Raw genomic sequence first — 25,826 nt, 5'->3', positions numbered from 1 at the left:
AGAGCCCGCCCCGGAAGAGGCGGAGCAGAGAGGGCTAGGCTCTGATTGGCCGCTCTGAACGGAGCTAGCTTGGCGCGAGTTTTGGCAGCTCTGAGTGTCTGCCCCGGTAGGATGGCGGCGCGGAGAAGATTGAGATACCCAGGATTCCCGGGGTAAGTGCTGTTGTCCCGCACTCAGCTTGTCCCAGAGATTCGCCGACCCGGCCTCGGTTCCTGGAGTCGGGGGGAGGGGATATAGTCCCAGGAGTCAAGCTGGGTGGGAGAGGAACTCGGACACTATCGTTGTTTTGTATGACAAGCAAATATTTAACGAATCCTTCCTGGTTGGTGGTCATTGCTTTGTTTATTTCCCAGACCCAGCTGTTTTCGTAATAGACAACAGGGACTCTGAAGCCAAACCAGATCTCTAGCGAGGGACCAAACAGCTACGTGTGAATGTTTGGGGTGGCCTAAATGCCTAAAGGACATACAGGGTGCGCCAGGCATCTTTTTATTATAAAAAGAAAGGAATGTATCTTCAAAGAGGCTGCTAAACTGTGCCCTAGAAGGTTGGTTCTAGGATCTCCTGGCGAAAGATCTCCTTGGAGTATCTGGCGCGCATTCAAAGCCTGGTAGGGATCTGGGTAGAGAGGTCTCCGCTGGGTAGGAGGTCTTCCGTGGGAAGATTGTCTATGGAAGATGGCGTTTGTAGGTACTAGAAGACACAATGGTGGGGGAAATCCACACTCGGTGAGCAGTGGAAGATTACAAGTCAGCTGACTAAGGAAATGTTCAAAACTTGATCTGCCAAGCCGTTGGTTTTGTTTCAGCATCTTGAGGCTTGAGACTCTTTGAAATCTGTCCATCATTCACTCCCAGAACACTGGGAGTGAATCTCTGTTGTATGTTGGCACATACAACAGAGATTAGGTACATGGTTATCTTAGAGATTTTCATCGTTTGGAAGTTGCTCCAGGATTCCAGTCCAAAGCCAGAAGGAAAATTCTTTGTGTTTTTGGAGCACAGACAAGAAAAAGGTGGAAAGAGTTTAGGCTGAGCAGCTTGTGCCACCTGATTTTCATACCTACTTCTGTCACGTGGGGCAATCAGAAGTCTCTTAAGCTTTCTGAACCTCAAAATTACAGTCTGTAGTTATCACAACGAAAATGTTCTGTAGGTCTGAGAATCAACTAAAACTGGGAGTTGGTTAGAAATGGGAAATCTTAGCCTCAGCCCAGAGTTTCTGTGGTATCAAATGCTGGGAGTGTGGTGACTTGAGGCAACTTGTTTTTAATAAGCCACCTAGGCAAAGCAGTGATGATTAGCCCCCCTCTTTAGTTCTGGAGATGAAACTGAGGGCCCATGTGTGCTGGACAATTGTACCATTAGCCAGCACCCCCAGCCCAAGCCTTTTAGGTGGCTCTGATGTCAGTTGGTTTGAGAACCAGTGCCCTAGTGGTTAAAGTACAGGGGCTCTCATGCAGATGCTCAGACTTAGTCCTGAGGAAATTCTATACTCAGGCACAGCCTTTTGAGAGCATTTCATTGCAACTCATAGGAAGACATACCTTTTATGTTGTGACCTAATGCACACAGTTGAGATGGTTCACAAAGGGGTGTGTTGTGAGCACCCCTCCCCCATTCTGCTTCTGTAGTTGCACTGGTGTCTGCTCTGCTGGGTGAGCACTGATGAGGAAGAGAATTTGGAAAGGATTGCCCAGGAAGGCTCACAGCTTACAGTGCTCTACCCAATTACTCAAAACATTTTCTCACTCCCCCTTTTAACTTCATTGTCTGTGTTTTAATAGTGCAAAGCATTCCAAGAACACTCTGGGGAGAACACATTCCAGGAAACACGTAAGTAATCTTTGTTAATGTGATTTTTTTTTAACCATTGAAAACAAAACTATCATTTCGTGCGAAGCACATTTTTGTAGACTTCTCTTGACAAACTCTTTTTATGATAGCTTTAAAAAGTGCTTTATCGGGCTGGAGAGATGGCTCAGAGGTTAAGAGCACCAACTACTCTTCCAGAGGTTCTGAGTTCAATTCCCAGCAACCATATGGTGGCTCACAACCATCCCTTATGAGATCTGGTGCCCTCTTCTGGTGTGCAGATATACATGGAAGCAGAATGTTGTATGCATAATAAATAAATAAAATCTTAAAAATAAAATGCTTTATCAGCTGGAGGTGGTGGCACACACCTTTAATCCCAGCACTTGGGAGGCAGAGGCAGGTGGATCTCTGTTGTGTTTGAGGGCAGCCTGGTCTACAAAGTGAGTTCCAGGACAGCCAAGGCTACACAGAGAAACCTTATCTTGAAAAAGAAAAAGAAAAGGAACTTCATCAATACTTTAGAACCTTCTCTTTTTTTTTTTTTGAGCCTAGACTGACATTAATTTTATTCAGGGCCGGGTGGTGGTGGCACACACCTGCAGAGGCAGAGGCAGAGGCAGGCGGATCTCTGTGAGTTCGAGACCAGCCTGGTCTACAAGAGCTAGTTCCAGGACAGACTCCAAAGCCACAGAGAAACTCTATCTCAAAAAACAAACAAACAAAAAAATTTTCAGATATTTGACATCATGTAAAGTTGTATAAGGTTCTGTATTGTCATTTTTCACTTATACTCATTTCTCCCTGCTACAGTTTTTAACAGCTGCATGTGGGTTTCTGGTATTCCTCTTGATTCATAGTATAGTTTTATTTTTCTTCAGGAAGGGTATGTTAAAAGCAAGTGCATTTGTTTAACAGACTTGATTGCTAATTCTAAACTCTCTGTTGCCATTTCAAATTACTGTGATGAAGGTGCTTGCTTTTCCAGATTTGGGGTTAGCTCTTAGAGCACTTTTGGCCACCTTCTCTGACCCTGGCTTTCTCCATCTTAGGCAGCTCCCTGCCCTGCTGTCCTGACCCTAGCCTTGGGTGATGTCCTTCACTGTGGTGACTCCCTCGTGTACCTCTGGGGGATCTTGCTGAGCTTTCCTGCCCACCACTCCTCAGAGTAGCTGAAGTCCATTGTGCCCCAGGGTGGTGTGGGGTGGGGGAGTGGTTCTTTACTCACTTTAGCCCCCTTTCCAGCCTTTCCTGTTGGAAATCAGTGTCTAGAATGGATTTCCTGGGCTTGCAGGCCCTCCCTGTGGGAGGTAGTAACCTTGTATATGATGGAGGCTTCTTTGGCTTGAAAGCAAATCTTGGAACGTTTCTTGGCATTTCTCCATACAGCGCTCTGAATGAGGCTTTCCTTGAGGCTTGAAGTTTTGTCTGCCAGTGTTATTGCATATCCTTTATATCTTCCAGACTTTTCTTATCTGTAAAGATATCTCTTGTATTTTGTAAGCTACCACAGAAGATGAACTCATTTTGGTCTTTCGTCGAGATTAGGGTTTAGTCTGTGTATTGAACTAGATTGAACTGTAAGCCCCTTTCGTTCTCTGTCCTGTAGGGAAGGCAGCTTTACCCTGGGGTGCTTTCAAAACTGCTTTTTCTGGGGAGGGGCTCATCAAGGATTTAGGTAAATGATGCCTGTGGACCAAAGTAGCCTGCCATTTGTGTTTGTAAAGCCTTGTGAACTAAAAATGGTCTTTGTTTGTTTGTTGTATTTTAAAATGATGTAAACAAGGTGGACATGATGGCTCATACCTGTTTATAATCCTAACAATTAGGACTCTTGTGAGTTGAGTTCAAAGCCAGCCTGGAATACACAGTGAAACCCTGTCTCAAAAAAGTAAAGGTCACCTAGAATGAAAATGTCTTATGACCTGGAAAAATGATAGGAAATTTTAGTGCCCAGAAGTCAAGTTCTGTTGAAACACGGCCAGGTTCATTCCTTCCTAGCTTGTCAATACCTGCTTCCATACATAATGGCTGTGCTTAATAGCTGGTACAGAAGTCTAATGGCCTACGGAACCTAGTGTCTACTCTCTGGTCTCCATAGAAATGTTTCATCCTCCCCTGTCTTGGATCAAAAGTAGTCTGAGGTTCAGAAAGCGTCAGGTGCTTCCACTAGCTAGAGGGGCCTTAGGAGAGGAGTGTGGTAAAGTCCCAGTCTCCATTTCAGTCATTGATCTTCATCTCTTTTAGAAGGCTGGTCAAAAGCACAATCCTAAAGATGTGTTTGACTTTGCTGATAATTCTGATGTCTCAAGCATGCTGGGAGAAATGGAGGAAGAAGAGGAACCGTATGAGTCCTTCGGTTAGTATTCTACATTCCTATTCAGGGCTTGGGAATGACAGTGCTTAGTTTACAGAAGAGCTGTGCAGTTATCTCCATTGTCTAATTCCAGAGCATTATTTCAGTCTAGAGAAACCTCTGACACCAGTCAACCCCTTTTCCCTTCCTTTGGTCCCTGGATACCTTAAATTTACTTCCAATCTCTATGGATTTGTCTCTTCAGACATTTCAGATAAATAGAATCATAGAATATATATCCTGCTCTGGTGAGCTTCTTTGAATTACCATCACATTTTCAAGGTTGTGGTGTGTATTTACATCATCCTTAAATTTTATGGCTCAATAATGCTCAGTTGGCTTTGGGTTCTCTTTTTCTTGAACATTCATGGTCAAGGGTGTGTGTGTGTGTGTGTGTGTGTGTGTGTGTACACACCTGTTCAGTTTTCTGAGACATACCCCTAAGACAAGAATTGGTGAGTCTATAGAAACTCTGGTATTAGCATTCCTACTTTTTTATTCTAGCAGTCTAGTGAGCATAAAATAATGTCTCATTGTGGTGTTGTATGCATAGAGGGTTGGTCTACAACATAAAATGTACTATTTTAACTAGCTTCAAACATTCAGGCCCATTGACACTGTTGAGTAGCCTTCTCACCATTCATCTCCAGAACTCTCCATTTCCTTAACTGAGACTCTCTATAGCCATTATGCAGTTCCCTGTTCTCAAACCCCAGCCATTGGCAACCGCTCTGTGAATTAGGCGTCTCTAGAAACCTCATATAAGAGGAAGGTACATGCTTGCTGTCTTAGTTAGGGTTACTCTTGCTGTGATGATATGCCATGGCCAGAGCAATCTGGGAAGGAAAGGTTTATTTGACTTACACTGTTCATCACTGTCCACCATCAAAGGAAGTCAGGACAGGAACTTACAGGACAGAAACCTGGAGGCAAGAGCTGATGCAGACGGCATGGAAGAGTACCACTTACTGGCTAGCTCCTCATGGAGCCTGCTTTCTTATAGAACCCAGGACACCAGCCCAGGGATGGCCCCTCCCACAATGGGCTGGGCCCTCACCCATCAATCACTAATTAAGAAAATGCCTATAGGCCCGCCTGCAGCCTGATCTTTTGGAGGCATTTTCTTAATTGAGGCTCCCTCCTCTCTGATGACTCTAGCTTGTGCCAAGTTGTCATAAAACTATCCAGCTAGTTTTACAACTAGCTAATTTCATTCAGCTTTTTGCCTTTTGGTTCATTACTCTCTCCATGTTTCCAAACTGCCTTTTGTCTTGTTGTGTAAGTGGTGCTGGGGACTGGCCCAGGATCTTGTATGCAGTACAGGACTGTCTTTGTGAACCTGATTCCAGCTGAATGGGGTAGCCTGCTGTAATCATAGCCTATGGGAGATGGAGGCAGGAGAATCACAAGCTGAAAGTCATGCTGAGTACACAGCCTGGGCCTCATGAAGCCTGGTATCAGAACACAGCAGCGACAGGAAGCAGACTGTGTCACCCACTCACCTGTCAATGAAGGTTTGGTGTGCACATGCTCCCAGTCCCTGCTTTAACATTTGTGCAGGTACACACACACGTAGGACCACTGGGGTGTGTGATGGCCATACCAGTTGTAGGGCTGTATGTTTTGAGGACTGCTCAATGCTATTTTCACAGTGGCTGCCTCAGTTCATATCTTACCATCAGTGTGTGCGGTTCAGTTCCTGCGGTTCAGTTCCTGGCTTGCCCAGTCAGTTCCTGGCTTGCCCAGACTTGCTTTCTCTTCTTTCTTTCATTCTCTTTCTCTCTGATCTTTTCTCTTTCCCTGGTTATACTTATCTAAGGGATGTGAAATGTATCTAGTGGCTGTATGTGCATTTACATAATGATGTCAAGTGTCTTTCTTCTTGGTGAGCTCTTGATCAGTTGTAAATCATTAGTGAAGCTGACCGCTGTGGAAGTTCAGGATCAATTTATTTGTCTTTGTGCATCTGCTGATGACCCTGCTCCATCTGTAGAATAATTAAACATCATTGCATAGTCAAGGGCATCATGGAATATATTATCAACCTTAAAACATGAAGTTGACATAGTCAATATTTAAGCTGCTATTTATTGTGGGAATAAAGGTTTTAAGTTTGTACATCATGCTAACATTTGAACATGAAAAAACAGGTGCTTGGCTCTTCTCAGCTCCCTTGCAACAATCAAGTCTGTTGGGACTGGTCACCTCTTTTGTCCCTTCACATTTTCCATCCATGCCATATCACCCCCCTCCAGCAGGTAGGAGCAACCTTAGCATCTCCTTTTACTGCCCTTCCACTAAGGCCATGTTGTCACCTACATCTTCATTCAGGTTCGCTGCTTGCTCTAGAGTACAGGCTCCAAGTCCAGGTGGACTGGAGAGGAAGGGAAGTGAGACAGAACAGGCAGTGTCCCCCAGTGTCCTAAGTGCTTGGCACTGTGTGAGTAGTGCAGTCAGAGAGGGGACCCTGTAACCCTGAGCAGTTAGTAACGGATGCAATGGCTCCCACGTGTCCATACAATGATGCATAGTGGTCAGGGAAGACCACATTAGCTTCCTCTTCATGTTTATCTTGTGTTATGAAAACATTTCTGTTAATATACATGAGAATATAGATACAGAATTTGAAAATGTGCCTTTAATTTTTTTTTTTTTTTAATTAATCCCAGCACTCAGGCAGAGGCAGGTAGATCTCTGTAGTTCAAGGCCAGCCTGGTCTACAGAGCAAGTTCCAGGACAGGCTTCAAAGCTACACAGAGAAACCCTGTCTTGAAGAACCTAAATAAATAAAATTTAGATTCATTTTCTTTTGTGTGTATGAATGTCTTACTTGCATGTATGTCTGTGCCATGTGCATGCTTGGTCACTATGGAGGCCAGAAAAGGGTATTGGATGCCCTGGAATTGTAGTTACAGAATGTTAAAAGCTGCCTTGTGGGTTCTGGGAATTGAGCCCAGGTCCTTGGCAAGGGCAACAAGTACTCTCAGCTACTGAGCCACTTCTCCAGGCCCTAGAAACATGTTTTTATTGACAAGAAGGTTTATATTTCTTACTACTGAAGTGTGAGATAAAAATTACCTGGGAAGTGGCTTGTGTGACAGACTTTGACTTTGTTGGCCATTTAAGCAAAGATTGACTTGCATCCCACTGTCAGGGGATATAGCAATTGCCTAGACAGCCAGCGTTAAATCTGCTATTTTGGTTTTGTAGACCCTCCTCTGCACAGCACTGCTATAGATGCCGAAGAGGAGCTGTCCAAACACTGTGGGTCCTCAGCCTCTCCAGCCACTCACGGAAGACAAGAGGGCAGAAGGTATGGATCCATGTCAAGCACTTAGGGTTTTTGGTTTGTTTTGTTTTGGGAGGGCTAGATTTACTTTTGCTATTTTAAGTTATGTGTGCGGGTGTGGACATGTGAGTGCAGAAGTCCAGAGGCGTTGGATCCCCTGGTGCCGGCAACTCTTATAAAGGAAAACATTCAATTGGGATGGCAGCTTACACTTCAGAGGTTCAGTCCATTATCATCAGGACATGGTGTTGTACAAGCAGCCGTGGTGCTGGAGAGGTAGCTCAGAGTTCTACATCTTGATATGCAGGCAACAGGAAGTGAACTGACTGACTGGGTGTGGCTTGGACATATATCAAAGCCCACCACCACTTTAACTGTTACCTTTGTGAGACATAGTTTGTCGCTTACCAAGAGGCCTCAGTGACAGTTGGTACCTTCTCCCTAAGGTGTTCAGTTGTTTTGCTCTTGGATCCCCCCTCCCCCTGTATCTTCCCCCTTTCTCTTCCCCCCTCTTTCCCCTCATCCTGCTAGCTGGTTTGTCATGGAGAGGCTTTGCATCTGAGGCTATCTCTGCTAGATCCAATGCTTCTAGCTTCAGTCTTCCACTCCTCCATCTGCCTGTGTCTACCTACCTATGGCTCCAAATTAGCATTGAGCTTTCTGTGTTCTACACGCAGCAGAAGGTGACCCAGTGATGGCCCCAGTGATGACCTGAGGAGTTGGGACCAGTGACTTGGGTGAAGTGCAGTTCTCAGACTTGATCTCATTGGTCCATGATTACTCTCTTGCCTACTCTCTTGCCTAGGGAAAACTGAAGTGAGTAGATATAAGAAAAGGGCAGTAAATCTAGAAAGGTGACAGACCTGCCCGTGGCAGCTAAAAAACTCCTCACATCCCACTTATTTTCATACTGAAGCAATGTATACAAAATGTTATGTACAAGATACTAATGGATTGTTGTTTGGCAGTTTGAGCCCTTCTGAAAGTGAATCAAGTGAAAATAAGTCTATAAAGATCAGTGCAAAAAAGGTATGTGAGAGTGTTCTTTCTTTATTTGTAAGAAACTTCATATTTTACTGAGAGTAGATGTAAATAGAGAAAAATGTCCTGTAGCAGTATTTTTTTCAATACACAAATGATGGGGGAGGTCCTTCTGTGTGTATGTTTGTCTTATTGGTTGATAAATAAAGCATTGTTGGTCAGTAGGGAAGCAAGTTAGGTGGGACTAGGAGAGAAGGAGGATTCTGGGAAATGTACGAAAGAGGGCAGTGGCCATGTGGTCCTGGGAAGAGAGGACGAGTGCCGCTGACTGACATCCTCGATAAGATAAGTCTTTGTAAAGTATATAGATTAATGGTTATGGTTGATACTTAAGACAGAGCTAGCAAATAAGAAATCCTAGTCATTGGCCAGCAGCATTGTAACTAATATTAATCTCTGTGTGTTATTTGGGGGCCCTAACGCGGTGGCAGAACTCAGGCAGCTGGCTGAGTTATCGTTACACACAAATGTCTTAGAAATTTCTTTTATAATAAAGGAAGTTTTAAAAAAATTATATTCATTTATTTTTCGTATGTATGTATGTATGTAGGCATGTACATGGTACAGTGGACAACGCTTCACTTCTACCCTGTGAGTCTTGAACTCAGACTTGGTGGCATGTGCTTTTCCCTGCTGCAGCATGAGACTGGCCCAGGAAGAATATTTTTATATCCAAAGTGTTATGAAAGATTTCTCAGCTTTCTACTTAACCCAGTCAGTTTCTGTAGCATTCAATGTGTTCAGGTTGTGGTTTACAAAGGCAGGAGAATTAGGCGGCATTCTAATCATGCTGTCTTTTAGATGATATGTTCAGTTTTGATGTTCCTAAATGAGAAATGGGAATTCCGTAGTTCCCTGACACTGTAAGAATCGTAAGATTTGAGTTTTCTAAACTTGCAGTGCTGTTTCTTCGTAGCCACGGAGAAGGCTCGAGTCCATCAGCGATGAGTTTGAGAGCTCTGAAGATAATGTAAGGAGGAAAGTGGGGTCCACAGAGAGAGCAAGTGCTCGACAGCACCAGACTGCTCCTGCAGCCTCTCCAGCACCCCATGTAAAGCCAGTCAAATGTGTCACTCCTGAGAGGACAAGATGCCACAGCACTCAACCCTCTGTTGTAGAAGAGACTGGAGCAGTAAAAAGACAGCTGGTGAGCAGTGTTTGCCATCTGCCCCTCAGAGAGAAAAGTTCATTACAAAGACTAAGGAGGGCTGGAGAGATGGCTCAGCTCTCCTTGAGAACCCAAGTTCAATTCCCGGCACCTGTATCAGGAGGCTTACAACTGCTTGTAACTCCAGCTCCTGGGGGATCTGACATCTCTGACCTCTGTGGGCACTTGCATTTGTGTTTCATACTCACCTCCTCCCACATACACGTCATTACAATATAATAAAAAGAAATCTAAGAAAAGATTAAGGGAGGCAGAGGCAGAGGCAGGTGGATCTCAGTGAGTTCAAGGCCAGCCTGGTATACAAAGTGAGTTCCAGGACAGCCAGGACTGTTGCACAGAGAATCCCTGTCTCAAAAAACAAAGTGATTTTAAAAGTAAGTTTAGAGCTTTTATTACAGAAAGCATTGTTTCTTTTAGAAAACCTAAAAGATCTAGAAAGGAAGATACATTTATGTACAGTTCCGTAACAACATCTGTGTCCTGGAGTGTGTTCCACAGTCTTTCCGTGGCGTCAGTTTAACCAGTGCTTGCACTCCGTTCATGGGTAATCATAGGATCTATTGATAGAAATTGCAATTTTGATGCTTTGATGAGTTTCTTTGTTATTTCTTTTATATTTGAGGTTGTAATATGATCACATCATTTCTCCCTTCCTATTCCTCCCTCCAAACCCTCCCCTACATCCCCATTGCTCTTTTTCATGTACATGGCCCCTTTTTTCTCTAATTGTTTGGGTGTGTGTGTGTGTGTGTGTGTGTGTGTGTGTGTGTGTGTGTGTGACTTCCTCAGTGTGTAAGGACAACCTGCTCAGTGATGGATTTCTTTGTTGCAAAGTCTTTATATACACCCTTGATTTGTTTCTTTCTGAAAAAAAAACAAAAAAACAAAAAATAAAAAAAATCGTTATGGATCATAATTAGTTTTGAGATGACTGAAATATAGTATCTTTTGGTTCATATTCTTATATATTGTTTTATTAACTCATTTGGTTGAATGTTTTAGATAAATGGTTCTTCTTATATTGGTACCAAAGATGTACCTGAATTATATATGTAACCAGGAATTATAAGAGAGATAGTGATTAGACATAGAGGGTTATATGAAGATGGGTGAAACAGCCATAACACCAGTCATGGCCACCAGAAGCTACAATGGACAAAGAATGTCCATTCCCCTACCCCCACCCATCTCTTGACTATGTCACTTTGGTTCTACAGGACATTCTCTATTAAGACTGTTGTTCCTTTCCTAGACATGATGGCAACTGCTTCAGCCTTTGTTTCCTAAACCACTGTCTGGCCATCTTTGGGTCAGTTTCTCTTCTGTCTGGTTTTGTCTTGACTCTGGGTCACATTTTCTTGTGTGTTTGTTTTAGTCTAGGACTTGGAAATGTAGTCCATGTTGTTTAGGGATGTTGAGCTCTGTGTCCTGTCCTTCTGTGAGTGACCATCCCCACAGACTCAGCCTGACATTTGCCTGGTGTTCTGAAGTTAGAGGCTTGATTTTATCCTCTGCTAGGATGAGTGTGTAGGACATTTTCCCAGTATCTAACTTAGTGGGACTCCACCTTTCTATTTATTTATAATTGCTTACAACAAATTACCACAAAGTTAGTTACTTGTACAATTATCATGTCATAGTTTCTGCAGGCTAGAGTCCAGCTTCAGTTTAGCTGGCTTCTCTACTCAGGGTGATAGAAGGCTGAAATCAAGGGCTGTCCAGGACTGACATCTCAGGAGAGCCTTGGATTTCTCCTTAAAGAGTTTTCAAGTTGTGGATAGATTTCACTTCATTGAGGCTTGAAAACTAAGGTCCTCTTTCCGGAGGTTGAGGTTGCTCTCAATTCCTGCTGGTGCCGTTATGTGGCCCTTGAAGTATAGTGCCTACACCTGCAGAGCCAGCCCCAGACTCTGCAGGTTAGTATAGCGGAGCCTTACCCACAGATACAGTCCAGGGAACAGATCCTGTCCTGTTCACAGGCGCTGCCCCACTCAAGAAGGAGGGAGTTCTGTCTGCCAGTCATCTTGGAATTCTTACCACAGCCTTTGTGCTCTTTCCTGGAGGATCCCTTCAGGAGTTGGTTTTAGGCTTTGTCAGGAAGGTGGGTCTTGAGTGGACCTCACACCAACTAGGGAGTTCCTCAGCATGTTTTCATTGCTGTCCTCTCTGTTCGACGCGTTCCCTTCAGGGTTCCCACAGATGTAGACTGCAACCCCCCACCCTCACCCCCACCCCCCAGCGGGTTGTGTGTTGCTTCATGTGCTGGAACCCCTTGGCCTAAGATAGTTCTTCAGTCTTTCCTAAGAACTAAAAAAGAACTGTAGTTAATATCAGTTGATGGTTTGTTAATGCTGTGGTCTTAATCTTTAAATTTTAGAGAAAAGAATTTTTCCTAAATAGAAATACTATTTTTCATTTTGTGTTTTGGTAGAAAACTCAGAAGAAAGTGAGGCTGTCTCCCGGCAGAAAGAAGAAATCAGGCAGTGAAGCCACAGACTCAGGTACAATGGTGCTTTATGCCTTGTCACTTGTACAGTATCTCTAAAAATTCCTATTTTTAAGTTGTCTTAGTTGCTGCAAGAGCATACTTTTTTTTGGCAGGGAGGGTGTTGAGATGGTGTCTCTCTGGATAGTCCTAGCTGTCCTGGAACTCACTAGATCAGACTGGCCTTGAACTCACAGATAACACCTGCCTCTACCCCCCCCCCCATAGTATTGGAGCTAAAGGCGTACAACACCATCATGGCTAAACAAGTGCCACTTGATTAAGAAATTATGATTTAGGAGTAGCATTTTTTCTTTTTTATCATTTTATTATGAAGTTTTTTAAAAAGGAAAACTAATACATGTATATAATATAATTTGATAAAATCCAACCCCATTCTCTCCCCTTTCCTCCTTACTTGTCCAAAGTTTAGTTCCCAGAACCTGCATCAGGAAGTTTACAACAGTTTCAGGGCATCTGTGCCCTCTTTTAGCTTCCATGGGTACCTACATACACTCACATAGACACATATACATGACGAAGACAAATCCTTTAAAAAGCCTTGTGTAGCTGGAATTACATGTGGTAGTCTATTTAGAAATAGATTCATTCTGTTTGAGTCATGTCCTTGTTCATTACAGGGCTATTGTAATAAAACTGATGACCCACCTGCCCCCTTTTGTTTTCTCTTCCCTTTCTTTCTTTCTTTTCTTTTCTTTTCTTTCTTTCTTTTTTTTTTTTTTTTTTAACTCCTTGCAGAGCTAGGAATTGAGCTCCTGGCCTCGCCCCTCCTAGGAAAGTGCATTGAACTACAGCTACAGCCTCCTTATGAACTGCCTCCTGCCCCGTGGACATTCTTGTGCACAATTTCATCAACATGTTTTTATTTCTCTTGGAGGAACAGAGAGGAAGTTGTTGAGTCATAAGATAGATATAGCCCAATTTCCCAAGTCATTGTAAACTCCTACTATATATGCCAAAGTTTAAAATGGTACTAAAAATAGAAATGGCAATGTCCTGTGAACAAGTATAATAGAGTTTAACATAGCTGAAAGGAGACACCACTCTGCAGCACATTGATATGTAGACCCCATCTCAAAAGGCAAGCCATAGTGGCGGGAAGGGAGTGACAGTAGGCAGGTTTGTTAGACTCTGCCCTGGGTCAGGAAGAACTGAGTGTGGTTTAAGCTGGTTTTACATCCTTGTAGGACTACTTTTGTTCAGGGTTCAGAGTCCTGAACCTAGAGGCAGTTTACAGATAATGATTCTATTAAACTGACATGTGCTTAATATTCTAGATGCTTCTGAAAGGATGCATATTTGGTGTCTGGAAGGAAAGAGACGTAGCAGCATCATGGAGTTGGATGTTATTCTGTCTGTATTTGAGAAAACCTTCCTGGAGTATAAGTAAGTCCTCTGATGGTTTGTTTTGTTTTATTTTTATTTTTTTGACATGGTTTCTCTGTGGCTTTGGAGGCTGTCCTGGAATTAGCTCTTGTATACCAGGCTGGTCTTGAACTCAGAGATCCGCCTGCCTCTGCCTCCCAAGTGCTGGGATTAAAGGCAGTGCCACCACCACCCGGCTACTCTCTGCTGTTGTAATACCTGGACCTGATCAGTTGTGCTCAGAGCACCACAGTGTTCATCCTAGGTTTCAGTATTATTACATTTAAGATGCCTTTACATCTTCATTATAATCCTTCTACATACATTGGTTATGCTAGTTTCAAGTTACTGAATCATCTATTCTAGATGTTCCTCAGAGACTTTAATGTAGAAATAAGTGTTTCCCCGGTGCTGTTAGTTTTTCTCAGTTACATAGTGTATGGCCACACTGCAGTCCCTGCCATCTCCCACTAGAGCAGTGATGAGGGAAGAGCCACAGCTACACAGCCTCCATCACTCATGGCAGAGAACAGCTGCCATGTCAGGGCGTCACAGCCAGCTCCCAAATCATGACACTGAGACTTCTTATTGGATACGAATGCTCCGCCTTAGGTTATGCATGTCCCACTGGCTCTTATAACTTAAATTAACCTGTTTCTCTTCCTCTGTCTTCTGCCTTGGAGCTTTTACCTTCTTTTATTCTGTATGTCCTACTCCATGTCTAGCTGGCTGGGGCCTGCCTGCCTGCCTGGCCCAGGGCCGCTCCCTCATTTTTTCCCTTATTCTTTCTCCATTCTCTCAGATTTCTCCTCATACTTAGTCTCTCTGCCCGCCTGCCCCGCCTGTCCCTCTACTGCCTGGCTATTAGACATTCAGTTTTTATTGGACCAATCAGGTACCTTAGCAGGCAAGGTAAAACGGTAAAACATATTTGCATAATTAAACAAATTCAGCATAAACAAATGTAACACATCTGCCTAGTTAAACAAATGCAGCGAGCAAATGTAACACACTTCGCACAGTTAAAGTGACACTCCACAGCGCCCCTCTGAGCAGCTTCAAATTAGGTACGCACTTTTGGTTGTCTCCTCCAGCCTGGGGTTTGCTGGGGAAAGTTGGAGAAACAGCTGAAACAGTCAGGTCTCACTTATTTGCCTCCAGCACAAGTCCAGTTTTGGTTTTTCCTGAAAAGAGTGATATAAAATTTTAGTTAGTGAACAACAATATTTTGAAATGCAGCCTGGCAGAGTGGATCTCACAGAGATGGACTAGTCACACAGCTGTGAATGCATCTGGCTGGCTTTTCTGAGAATAAGACCCACTGGGACAACAGTCAGTGAGTCAGAGATTAGGAACCTCTGTTGGGAACTTGGAGTTGGCAAAATGCAGGTCTAAGGGCTTAGGGTTTATGCAGGAGGGCAGAGGCTCCATGCTGGGAGGGAGGGGCTGTGGAGGCCCTTAATGCTGCTGTGGGAGATTTGCCTCCTGAAAGGGGAAGGCATGAAAATGTCTAGAAAGGCAGGCTTCCAACCAAGGAGGGATGCCCATCCTGCTGACATCTGGTCTTGGACTTAGTAGCGCTCACTAAGGGTGTTTAAGGGTAGCTGTAAGGGTGAAGTCCAGCAAACTGCTCTCATGGGTGGAGTTAATGGACAAAATTCTTGCCACTGCTCTAGAAGAAGCTGGTGGACTCCAGAAGCATCTATGCCCCACTATCCTTTCCTTCCTGTTGCTGTGATAAAATGCCCTGAGAAGCAACGCAGGAGGCAAGGGGGTGTGTTTTAGATCACAGTTCCAGGCTGTGGTCCTTCGTTGTGAGGGAATTAGCTGCAGGAACTTGAAGCACATCCACAGCCCAGAGCAGACAGAAGAAATGCAGACAAGCTTGCTAATTCAGCTGGCTTTCTCCACTTTATACAGCCCACACCTCACCGACGACATGGCACCACCCACATTCAGGGTGGGTTTTCCCGCCTTCGTTATCTCTGCAGCATTACCCCTCCAGATGTCCTGATCAAGACTGTCCCTGACGCGCTCTTCCCAGCTGATTCTAGATGGTGTGGTTGACAAAACTAACCGTCCCATCGTGTCTACTGACCCTCCTCATCCCAGACTCTGCCCTCTTCTCCCCTTTCCCCTCCTTCCCTGCTGCCACCATGCTAAGGCTGCCAGCCGTGGTGCTATCTACCCAGGAAACCCATCCTCCACTGAGCAGACAAATGCTTAGTCACCCCTGCAATAGTTCTGCTTTAGCTATCCTGATATTTGTGAAGTATACAAGTTACTTTCCATTGTTAAAACCAATAACAGAGCCAAGTGTTGGTGGCACACGCCTTTAATCCCAGCACTCAGGAGGCAGAGGCAAGTGGATCTCTGTGAGTTCAAGGTCAGCCTGGTCTCCAGAGCAAGTGCCAGGATAGACTCCATAGCTACACAGAGAAATCCTGTCTCGAAAAACAAACAAACAAAAACCACTAACAGAATATACCGTGCACCATGTTTTAAATGCAGAACGGCCAGCAATCTGTACTTTGTGTAGCACACTTCTATAACTTACTCATTTTGCAGTGAAATTCTGCAACCATTAGAACAGTTGACCACTTTCTTCTCTCTGCAGCAGATACTTTTATGAATATTGGTGTATTTTGGTTCCACCCTGTTGTTTCTGTATAGATAGCCCGAAGTGCAAATGCTAGACCACATGATACTTGTTTTACTTTTTTTTTTTTTATTGTCTCTAATGTTTTTCTGAGAACTACACACCCTTTATAGTACTATCCTCAGTGACTGGGAAAATGGCCCAGTAGATAAGAGGGCTGGCTGTGCAAACTTAAGGACCTCACATAAGTCTGGATCTCACATCCACATAAAAAGCCAGGTGTGGCTGTGCATGGCTGTAACTGCAGTGCTGTGCAGGGCAGAGACAGGAGGGTAGCTGGGGCTTGGGGCTATCCTCAGCCTAGGTCATGGTTCAGACCCAGTCTCAAAGGACTAAGGTGGAGTGTACTAGAGGGCACCTGTTGTCCTCTGTCCTCTGCAAAAGCACAAACTTGTGCACACACAGCTAGCTCCCCAGCCCCACATGACAACTTCTACACCTTTTTTCAGATATTTAATGCACAGATGTGTGGATGTGGATGTAAACTTGTTCTGTGGTTTTCATTTGTTTCCCTCATGATTAGTATGGCTGAATATCTCTGTGTACATGGTAGCCATTTCTCTATCTATGGAGAAATGTCTTTCGAGTGTTTTGCTCATTCTTTAAGTTGGACTGTTTTATGCATGTGGTTGAGTAATTTTTCAATATATTTTGGAAATGGTTCCTTCATCAGATATATGGCTTGCAGATGTTTTCTTGCATTCCGTGGGTTGTGTGCATTTTCATGCTTTGGTTGTGCATATGCTGTTCAGAGGTACTTAGGTTAAGTAGATGCAATTAGCCAAAACACACACATGAGGAAGTACATAACCCAAGTAGATCTGTAATGTCTTTCATAGGAAATAGTTGCAAACTCCTCAACACAATAGTAGTAAATTGATTTCAACAATGTATTAAAAACAAATACTACTACCAAGTAAGATTCATCCAAGAGATGCAAAACTGATTCTGCTTCAGAAAGGAAAATAAATATTTACAGTCTAAAGACGAAAAGTATTTGACAAAAGCCAATATCCATTCATGATTTTTTAAAAATGTATGGTGGTGGTACATGCCACCTTTAATACCAGCACTCAGGAGGCAGAGGCAGATGGATCTCTCTGAGTTTGAGGCCAGCCTGGTCTACAGATTGAGTTCCAGGACAGCCTCCAAAGCCATAGAGAAACCCTGTCTTGAAAAACCTAAAAATAAATAAATAAATTAGAATAGAGTGAGCTTCTTTAACTTGACAAAGAATCATCTACAAGAAGCTTAGAGCTAACACACTGACCATAGGAAACGAGAAGGGCTCTCCCATCAGCATCAGGAAGCAGGCAAAGCTGTCCCCTCTCAGTGGTCAGTCTAACACTATAATGTAAGATTTAGCTAGCACAGTACATAAGGGAAAAGAGCAATCCATTACATTGCGTGAACTAGTGGACTCTGAAATGAAAAACAAAGTGCCACTTACATAAAGTAATGCCCCAAATAAGATGCTTGCATAAGAACTGTGGGAAGAAAAGTACAGGACTGCAGTAGAAGAAATCAAGGAGGCAGTATAAATGCAGCAATATTACTCATTTACAAATAAACTCAATATTGTAGGTATGTTGGTTCTTCACAACTTCTAATGTCAGGCAATCGCAAAATCCCAGCAAATTCTGCTGTGGGCATTAATAAACGAATCTTAATATCCATGCAGAGAAGACTGAGGATAGCTGGTGCTGCTGTCAGTGCTCACTAGAAAGCTGTGATGCTCAGTGCAGTGTACTACTGTGAAAATAGTAGACAGAGCAGGGAGCCTGTATGCAGTCAGCTAACCGACAAAGGGGAAAGACAGTACGGTGGAGGCCGTCAAAAACAAATGGTGCTACAGGCTGCCTGGGTGGTGCACCCCTTAGTCCCAGTAGTCTGGAGGCAGAAACCAGCCTGGCCTACATTTGTATTCTAGGCCAGCCAAGGCTACGTAGTGAAACCCTGTCTCAAAAATTAAAAGAAAACACAGGTACTACGGCAGTGGGACATACATAAACAACAAATACTGCCCCTTCGCAAACTTAACCCAGATCAGATCACAAACCTGAATGTGAATCTGCAGAACTCCTAGAAGAGAACATAAGGTGAAAACCTTGGATTTGATAATGACTTGTTTACAGCCAGAACGAAACCCATCAAAGTCCATAAGTTGGACTTCGAGAGTTGATAATTTCTTCTGTATGCAAGAAACTTTCAAGCATGAAAAGATAGCCCACAGAATGGTAGAAACATCTTTGCAAGAGACTTATTTGTTCCTGACTGACCCATGCGTAAGCAGGCAATCTTAATTACATTAGGTGGATCAGCAAAAAGAAAGACATGAAAGCAGAACTTGAAAAGAAGGGATATGATAGGAAAGGGAAGGAAATAAGAGTGAATAATGGGGCTTTGATCAAATAATGTGTGTATGAAATTATAAGAGGATAAACACCTTTTGAAAGAGGTGTATGATAAAGGACTGTTACTCAGAATTTACAAAGAACTCTTAAACTCAGTGATTAAAACCACTGGATTGGGGTGTGGCTCAGTGTAAAGTGCTTTTCTAGAATGCTCAAGGCCCTAGTTTGTCAATTGACAGCTCAATCCAGTCATAGGCTGGAGACCCAGCAGTTACTATGTCCTGCCTCGAGGTTCCCAGAGTTTCTCCACCAGGTTTCTTTCATTCATACTCTCCCCTCCCTCTCACCTCACCTATCCCCTCTCTCATTCCAACGTTTATTAAGTATGAGAAAAAGCTATAGGCTTACATTGCTATCTTAGGTATTTAAACAATATGTGCCAAACTATATGACTTATATAAATAAATAAAGTAAATAAAATGTATCCTTCAGAATCCTTTATGACACCGATTTTGGTTTTCTTAAAACAATTTACAGACAAAGAATAGAATCTGAACCATGTAGTCAAGCTGTCAACAAATTTTATTTTAAAATTAAAGGACAACTCATCAGAATGGTAAGTTCACTGACATAATTATATTGCTTAAAATCATTTATTTATTTATTTTGAGGCAAGGTTTCTCTGAGTAGCCTTGGCTATCCTAGAACTCACTCTGTAGATCAGGCTGATCTCAAACTCAGAGATCCTCCTGGCTCTGCCTCTCCAGTGAGCACTGGAATTAAAGACCTGTATGCCTGGCTGCTCCAGATTTTTTAAGCTAAAGTTTGGAAAGATCCTGTAGTTATAGAAAAGCTTGCATTTTCTGGCTTTGTGGCAGTAACACATGAGAACTACCCTTATTTGTTTTGGGGGGTGTGTGGATGTGGCATTGTATACATGCAAGTATGTAGAAGCCAGAGGCCTATACCAAGTAATTTCCTCGACTGTTCTACAACTTTTTTTGTTTGTTTGTTTTGTTTTTCGAAACAGGGTTTCTCTGTGTAGTTTTGGAGCCTATCCTGGCACTCGCTCTGGAGACCAGGCTGGACTCAAACTCAGAGATCCTTCTGCCTCTGCCTCCTGAGTTCTGGGATTAAAGGCGTGCGCCACCAACGCCCGGCTCTACAACTTATTTTTTGAGACAGGATCTTAGTGAACCTGAAGAGCATCGATTTAGCTAGGCTGGCCAGCTGGCCAGTGAGCTCCAAGGAGCTCTCCACCAGCACCTGTTAAAGCTGATTGTGCTGGTGCTGGGGATCTGAACTCAGGTCCTTACACTTTCGTGACAGGCAATTTATGGACTGGTGTCCCCCAGCAGCTTCTCGTGAGGAACTTGGAATACTTAGTTTTGGGAAAGTAAACATACTGGTGTTTTTGTTGTCTCTGTAGCTTAAAGAAGTCCAGGTGCTGAAAGCTCTGAAGAGAAAGAACACCAAGGTGAATTGCCAGGTCTCAGTGAGTCACGGGGTAGGAAATGGGAGGAAGTGAACACCTGCTTTAGTTTAGAACCTGCACAGTTTGTATACGCGCTTTGTGGTTTGGGTCAGGTTTTTATTTGATTTTGTAATGTTAATGGAGACTAAGGGATGGGGATCTCTGCTAGCCTGCTGTCATTATGATTTAGCACCCACGACAATCCGCTTATAAAGAGAAAAGTTATTTGGGCTCACGGCTGGAAGTTCTGGTCCATGACTAGCTGGCTGCATTACCTTTGTGGCCTGTCGTGAAATTAAACTGCTAGGGCAGTCAAACCAGAAGCAAGTAGAGGAGTCCGTTCGTCCCCCAGTCTCCAAAGCTGCCACTAAGCTGCACCCATCAGCCTGTTCCTCTGTGCCTCCAGTGCCTAGGGCAGTGTAAGCAGAAGTGTTGAGACTTCTGCTGTGTTAACCTAAGTAAATTATTGTATTCTCAGATCATTTCCAACATGGAGAAGAAACGGCAACGTTTGATTGAAGTCCAGGATGAACTGCTTCAGTAAGATAATATGCCACTCCTGCTAAGAACTCACCTAAAGGGCAGTAGTTTGTCACTTACGGGAGTGCTGCTTGCTGCTGTGACCCACGACAAGCCCCAGGTTTCCTTTGCACTTGATCAATAGCAGCAGCTTGTGGTGCCCCATAGCAGAGCCTTAGAAAGACAGTCAACATGTATCAGTCTCCCAGCATGCCTGGTCTGGCCTCAGGCAACCTGATCATGGATTTAATGAGTATGCTCTAGGATTAGACTGCCTGGAACTTGAATCAGGCTCTACCACTGACTGCAGACTTGGGTGAGGTACTGACTTTCCCAGTGCCTCAGGCCCCTCTTGAGTTGTGTGTATGGGTGTAATTGTGTTGTTCCTCAGAAGGTGTTGTGGGAGGCAGTGAGTAAGCTTAGGACGGGTTCTCTGCAGTGACTCATGCAGATAGTTCTGCTTATGTTGTTTGCTTGCTTGTTTGAGTTTTTGACACATGATCTTGCTGTGTAACCCTGGCTGGTCACTGGCTCTTAGTTACTGTTTAGATATACACCCTACAGTGACACTCATGTCAGTCCACTTTCTGAGGTCTAGGGTTGGGTGGTCCCCATGCATTGGTTAGGAACACTAGTACACACATGAGTCTGGCAGCCGGTCTGTACATTTTGGCCTTCTGAGTTGCTGTGTGAGGCAGAGGCTTAAGTGAAGCAGGGCTGACTGTGCTCTCCACTCTTAAGATACTTTAAAAGAGCTTGGACAGGCTGAGGATGTGGCTAAGTGGTAGAGCACCTGCCTAGCGTGAGCAAGGCCGTGGGTTCAATTCCTAGGACCACATGGGTGTGGTACCAGGAAGCTTGAGCAGAAAGGAGGTATGTTATCTCAGCAAAACTTGAAATAGTATTTAAATATTAGGTTTTAAAGTGACCGACACGGGATTTTGAGAAAGACAAATTAGATGTCTATTCCATTGTTTATAGATTTAGTCTATGGGAGGCACTAGAAAATGTGTTCTGGCCAAAACATGGAAAATTTGGGTAATGTAGTAATAATAATGATGATGGTAACAGTTCACAGCTTCCTTTATGACAAGGACACTTTCCTAAATGCTTCATTCATTTGACCCATTCTTAGCCAATATGATTCCAGGAAGTAGGTTTTTGTATGGTCCTTTAATAAGGCTCTGTTTTGTTACACTTGGCATCAAAGTAAGCCTGTTGAGATGTATTAAGACTGGCCCCTTTTGTTTCTCCTCTAGATGTAATTATAGTAAGACAAACATTTCAAAAAGGCTTAGTAAGGAAAAGTACTTATAGTTTTAATTTCACATATGAGAAGGCTAAGGCACAGAGGAGTCACTTCACTCCAGCCGGCCCCACCATTAGGAAAGACAGGGAATGCACCTCTGACCCCCACCACCACTTCAGTCTAGAGTTTGCTGAAGAAATGTTGCAAATGTTCAGTGTGAAGACCCCTTTTATAATTTTTCATGTTTTTTCCCCATCACAGTCTCCCCTCTCTCATCTCCCAGATCCTCCCCAAGTCCCCACAAATCCAAAACCTATTTCTTTCTCTCTTTAGGAAAACAAGTAGATAAATAAAAACAAACAAGAGAGAGAGAAAACAAAGAAAAAGCACAAGAAACGTACACTATTCTTACACTTGAGAATAGTTGTTTTTATATCTTTATTTGCAAGATGAAGCTGGCAGTCCTTCTTCCTCCCCCACCATAAGTCACAAGGTATTCCTTTTCTTTAGAGGTGAAGAAACCCAGCCCCAGAGAAGCGGTGGTTGGCCCAAGGTTGTACATCTTTCTATCCAGGCCCTGTGACAGTTTTTCTGCTGATTTTATTTGGCCTTACAAGCTGGAGGAAATTTTAATAAGACGAACTTTCTGCATGGCCTCCTAGTTAAACTGTCATACCAGCTACTCCTGCTGTTAGCCAGATGCATGTTTAATCCTGTAATTCCCAGGGCTTGAATGACAGGTGAACTTCAGCATCTGTGAGCCATGTTCACCATGGCTGTCACTGCTAATTGTGTATCATAGTTGAGATGAATGGAAACGTAGAATCTTTTACATTCATAATCTGAGAGGCAAGCATAGGTCACCTAGCCCACCCTTGACTTTTCCTTCGTCACCCAAGATGCTCAGGCACTGTAGACTGCTGGACTTTATTATATGGGAGAAAATGTTTGTTATTTTTGGTTTGGGTTTCTGTTCTTTCTTTATAGTATGGGCATTTTAATATTTTCAGTCCATGAACAATGCATATATGTCTATTAATTTGTGTTTTACACATTTTTTTTTAAGATTTAAATTTTTTTTGTCTAGATTAGAACCACAACTGAAACAACTACAAACAAAATATGACCACCTTACGGAGAGAAAGTCGTCACTTAAGAATTCCACAAATTTCTTATCTAATTTAAAACAGCTGTATCAAGACTATTCAGAAGTTCAAGAGAAAGAACCAAAGGAAAAGGAGAAGGTGAGTCCCGCTCACCTTACTGTGCAGCAGAAGATGTAGACATTCGCTTGTAGAGTGCCAGTAGCTTTGAGAAAGCTAATGAATAGCATTAGTGAGATCACAGCATCAGTTTTTAGCTACTGAATAAAGAGAAGCATCATGCTACTCCTGAGTTCTCCCTCAGAGAACTGCACTTGGGGGTGGTGTATATTGTGCAGGACTCTGCTTTATTGGTTCTCATCAGTACTCAGGGGTATTGTTCATGCTTTTGTAGCTGTTTCACAGGTAGGTGTGGCTTGAGAGCTTGAGAAACAGTTGGGAAATTATAGCTTTCTATTATTTTTTTAAATAATTTTTTTTATTTAAAGATTTCATTTATTATGTAAAGAACATTCTGTTCCATGTATATCTGCACATCAGAAGAGGGCACCAGATCTCGTAATGGATGGTTGTGAGCCACCATGTGATTGCTGGGAATTGAACTCAGGACCTCCGGAAGAGCAGTTGGTGCTCTTAACCTCTGAGCCATCTCTCCAGCCCAGCTTTCTATTATTTTAATACACTTTGAAGTAGCTCCTGGGACTTTGCTATTGCTATGACACCCAATTAAGAGAAATGTTGTCTAAAATATTGTAAGTTTGCATACCTAGTAGAACTAGAAAAATATGACTATATTAATAGAATTGTGTATAGAAAGTTATCACACAATGTCTTTGTGCATCTAATGATCAAGTTTGTATTCTTCACCTCTAAATTCAACTTTAAGATCTGGCATTGATCCAAGTTTTCCTAAGCTGAAGATTTGTTCATATGTTAGAACTATAAAACTATGTTTTTAAAATGTACAGAAAGTTTATTTTAGGGTTTTAATTACTAATCTATACACAGCCCTCGGTTAATCACTCTTTGTGCACATGGTAGGCAAATGTTCTCCCTGATCTACCCCAAGGCTTGAAACCCAAGCTTCAGTAACTATAGAATATACTGCTCTCACAAACGAGGTTGTATACCTTCAGTGCCCGTTGTACTGTTACTGTTGGGCACCTGTCCTTTTTTACCTGTGACACCTAGATTGTCACACGTCTTCCTAAATGAAACCCATAGCTCCAAGTGAATTCTTCCCACTCCTTAGAGAGCAGGTGCTTGAGGTGTCTTGTTTGTAGGCGATTTTACATGTGTTTGGTTGAATTCTCCATTAACATGGTTTCTGTGTGGCAGAAAACAAATCCCATTGTTTTGAGGGGTCACCACTGTCCAGCAGCATTTCTGCTCAGTTTTCATCACTGAGAAAAATACCTTGGAAACATATTTATCAGCAAGCTGCCAAAAGTATGGTAAATTATTTAAGGGGAACTTAATTTCCCTCAGATAGTTTGCAACAGGAAGTTTGGCTTCATTAATTATTCCCAGGTCATGAGTTGGATTTAGAATTTTAACTTTGTCTTACATTTGGATTGGCAACCTTTAAGGCTTAATTGATCCAATAAGTAACTTTCCTAAATGATACCTTTGAGATTATTTTGCTATAGACTTTAACAGGCCAGTTGTTCTCATTCCATTAGTTCTTGCAGTAAAAGGAAACTTGCTCTAGACATTTGTTTTAAAATAGATGAGATCAAGTAGACCCCACATACCACTCACACACTTGCCATTTTTAGTCATGCAGATGCCACAGTTCTTTGAGCCACCTGGGGTACAGAGATCTATCTGCTCCAGCTTAGTTGAGCGGTTCTATACAACCTTATATTCTGAGAAGATGGGATGGGCTTAAAACATGGTTTCCTAATGGTCCTAATTAAACAAAAGGAATGAGCTGGTAGAAAACTATCACTATTTGTGAGTCTAAATAGTTTTTTCCATCAACAGTATGACTCATCTAGCCTTCCAGCTCTATTGTTTAAAGCAAGAACGGTTCTGGGAGCCAAAAAACACCTGAAAACCATCAACTATCAGCTGGGGAAGCTCCTTGAGCAGGAATGAGAAGACCAGAAGCTGAGTCAGCCTCCTGCTGCCATCTCTCCTGAAGCTGCACTCTTGACAACCAAACTTCCATTATGAGAATAAGCATGGCCTACTCAGCAGAATTTATTACCATTTTTGTCATTCAGACTAGATAACACCAGTTCAACTGTCCAACCATATCAGAAGCCATAGTTATAGTTAACAAATTTCAATCTCTTGATATGTTAGTTGTCAGAAGGCATAAGAGTTCTAACCTACAATAAACCTTGTAAATGATATCATTGCAAGCATAGGATAATTTTGGTTAATTAGGAGCATCTACTGAACTATGTCAAAGTTAATCTTCAATAGAACTGGTTCAGGTAAGGAGCAAATTATTAAACTAAGTGATAAAACAGTTACTATAAATAGGTCCAATAATAAGTTAATAGAATTTGGTTTGTTACAGTGCTGGGAATTAAATGCAGGGCCCTACACATGATAGGTAAGTATTCTACCCTTGGGCTATAGCCCCAGCCCTAATTTAACATTTATGTCCTAAACCTCAGGCTTCAGGCAAATGGTAGCCTCATTATGTAAGTCCTGTCCACAGTTAGCTGCTCTGTAATGCTTCTATAATTAGTTCGTCAGGAATATCGTCCATTGCACTCTTGTAACCAAGAAGACTCCTGTCTGCAGCATCAGCGAATTCAGCATCTTCTGTAGCTTCTAAGAAGCAGGCATCATCTTGGTCATCCCAGCCAGCATCAGAAAAGCTGTCTGGTAACAGATTACTTGATGGTGGGTTTTGAGAATTCTTAGTCAGTGAGTTGCTGGTTTCACCTACTTCATCAGGAGTGAACTCCTC

The 25,826-nt window shown here is 42.9% G+C and overlaps 2 protein-coding genes across 11 annotated transcripts in view; one reads left to right on the top strand and one right to left on the bottom strand.

Annotated features, from left to right (window-relative positions):
- Cenpu (centromere protein U) lies at window positions 1–25,257 on the top strand. Of its 3 annotated transcripts, none has more exons than XM_027391094.2 (13): window positions 2–152; window positions 1,787–1,835; window positions 4,065–4,173; window positions 7,381–7,483; window positions 8,428–8,488; window positions 9,417–9,647; window positions 12,100–12,169; window positions 13,452–13,560; window positions 19,090–19,168; window positions 19,982–20,029; window positions 20,505–20,566; window positions 22,882–23,038; window positions 24,884–25,257. In XM_027391094.2, the coding sequence occupies exons 1-13, from the start codon at window positions 112–114 to the stop codon at window positions 24,995–24,997; spliced, it is 1,233 nt and encodes a 410-aa protein (XP_027246895.1). In that variant the 5' UTR covers window positions 2–111; the 3' UTR covers window positions 24,998–25,257. The 3 variants fall into 3 exon arrangements, with proteins under 3 accessions (XP_027246896.1, XP_027246895.1, XP_027246894.1); XM_027391093.2 differs by having other exon boundaries at window positions 4,062–4,173; XM_027391095.2 differs by lacking the exons at window positions 19,090–19,168; window positions 19,982–20,029; window positions 20,505–20,566 and having other exon boundaries at window positions 1–152; window positions 4,062–4,173.
- Primpol (primase and DNA directed polymerase) overlaps window positions 25,070–25,826 on the bottom strand; it is a 32,927-nt gene continuing 32,170 nt past the window's right edge. For 7 of the 8 annotated variants that reach the window (XM_027391087.2, XM_027391089.2, XM_027391084.2 and 4 more), the window contains one exon: window positions 25,085–25,826. In XM_027391087.2, coding sequence (XP_027246888.1) covers window positions 25,572–25,826 — 255 coding nt within the window. In that variant the 3' untranslated portion in view covers window positions 25,085–25,571. The other variant, XM_027391092.2, reaches the window with a different exon arrangement.

Source organism: Cricetulus griseus, assembly GCF_003668045.3.
Source record: "Cricetulus griseus strain 17A/GY chromosome 1 unlocalized genomic scaffold, alternate assembly CriGri-PICRH-1.0 chr1_1, whole genome shotgun sequence".
NCBI classification, from domain to species: Eukaryota; Metazoa; Chordata; class Mammalia; order Rodentia; family Cricetidae; genus Cricetulus; species Cricetulus griseus.
Note: the sequence above shows the minus strand (reverse complement) of the source record. Positions and strands in the feature narration are given on the sequence as shown.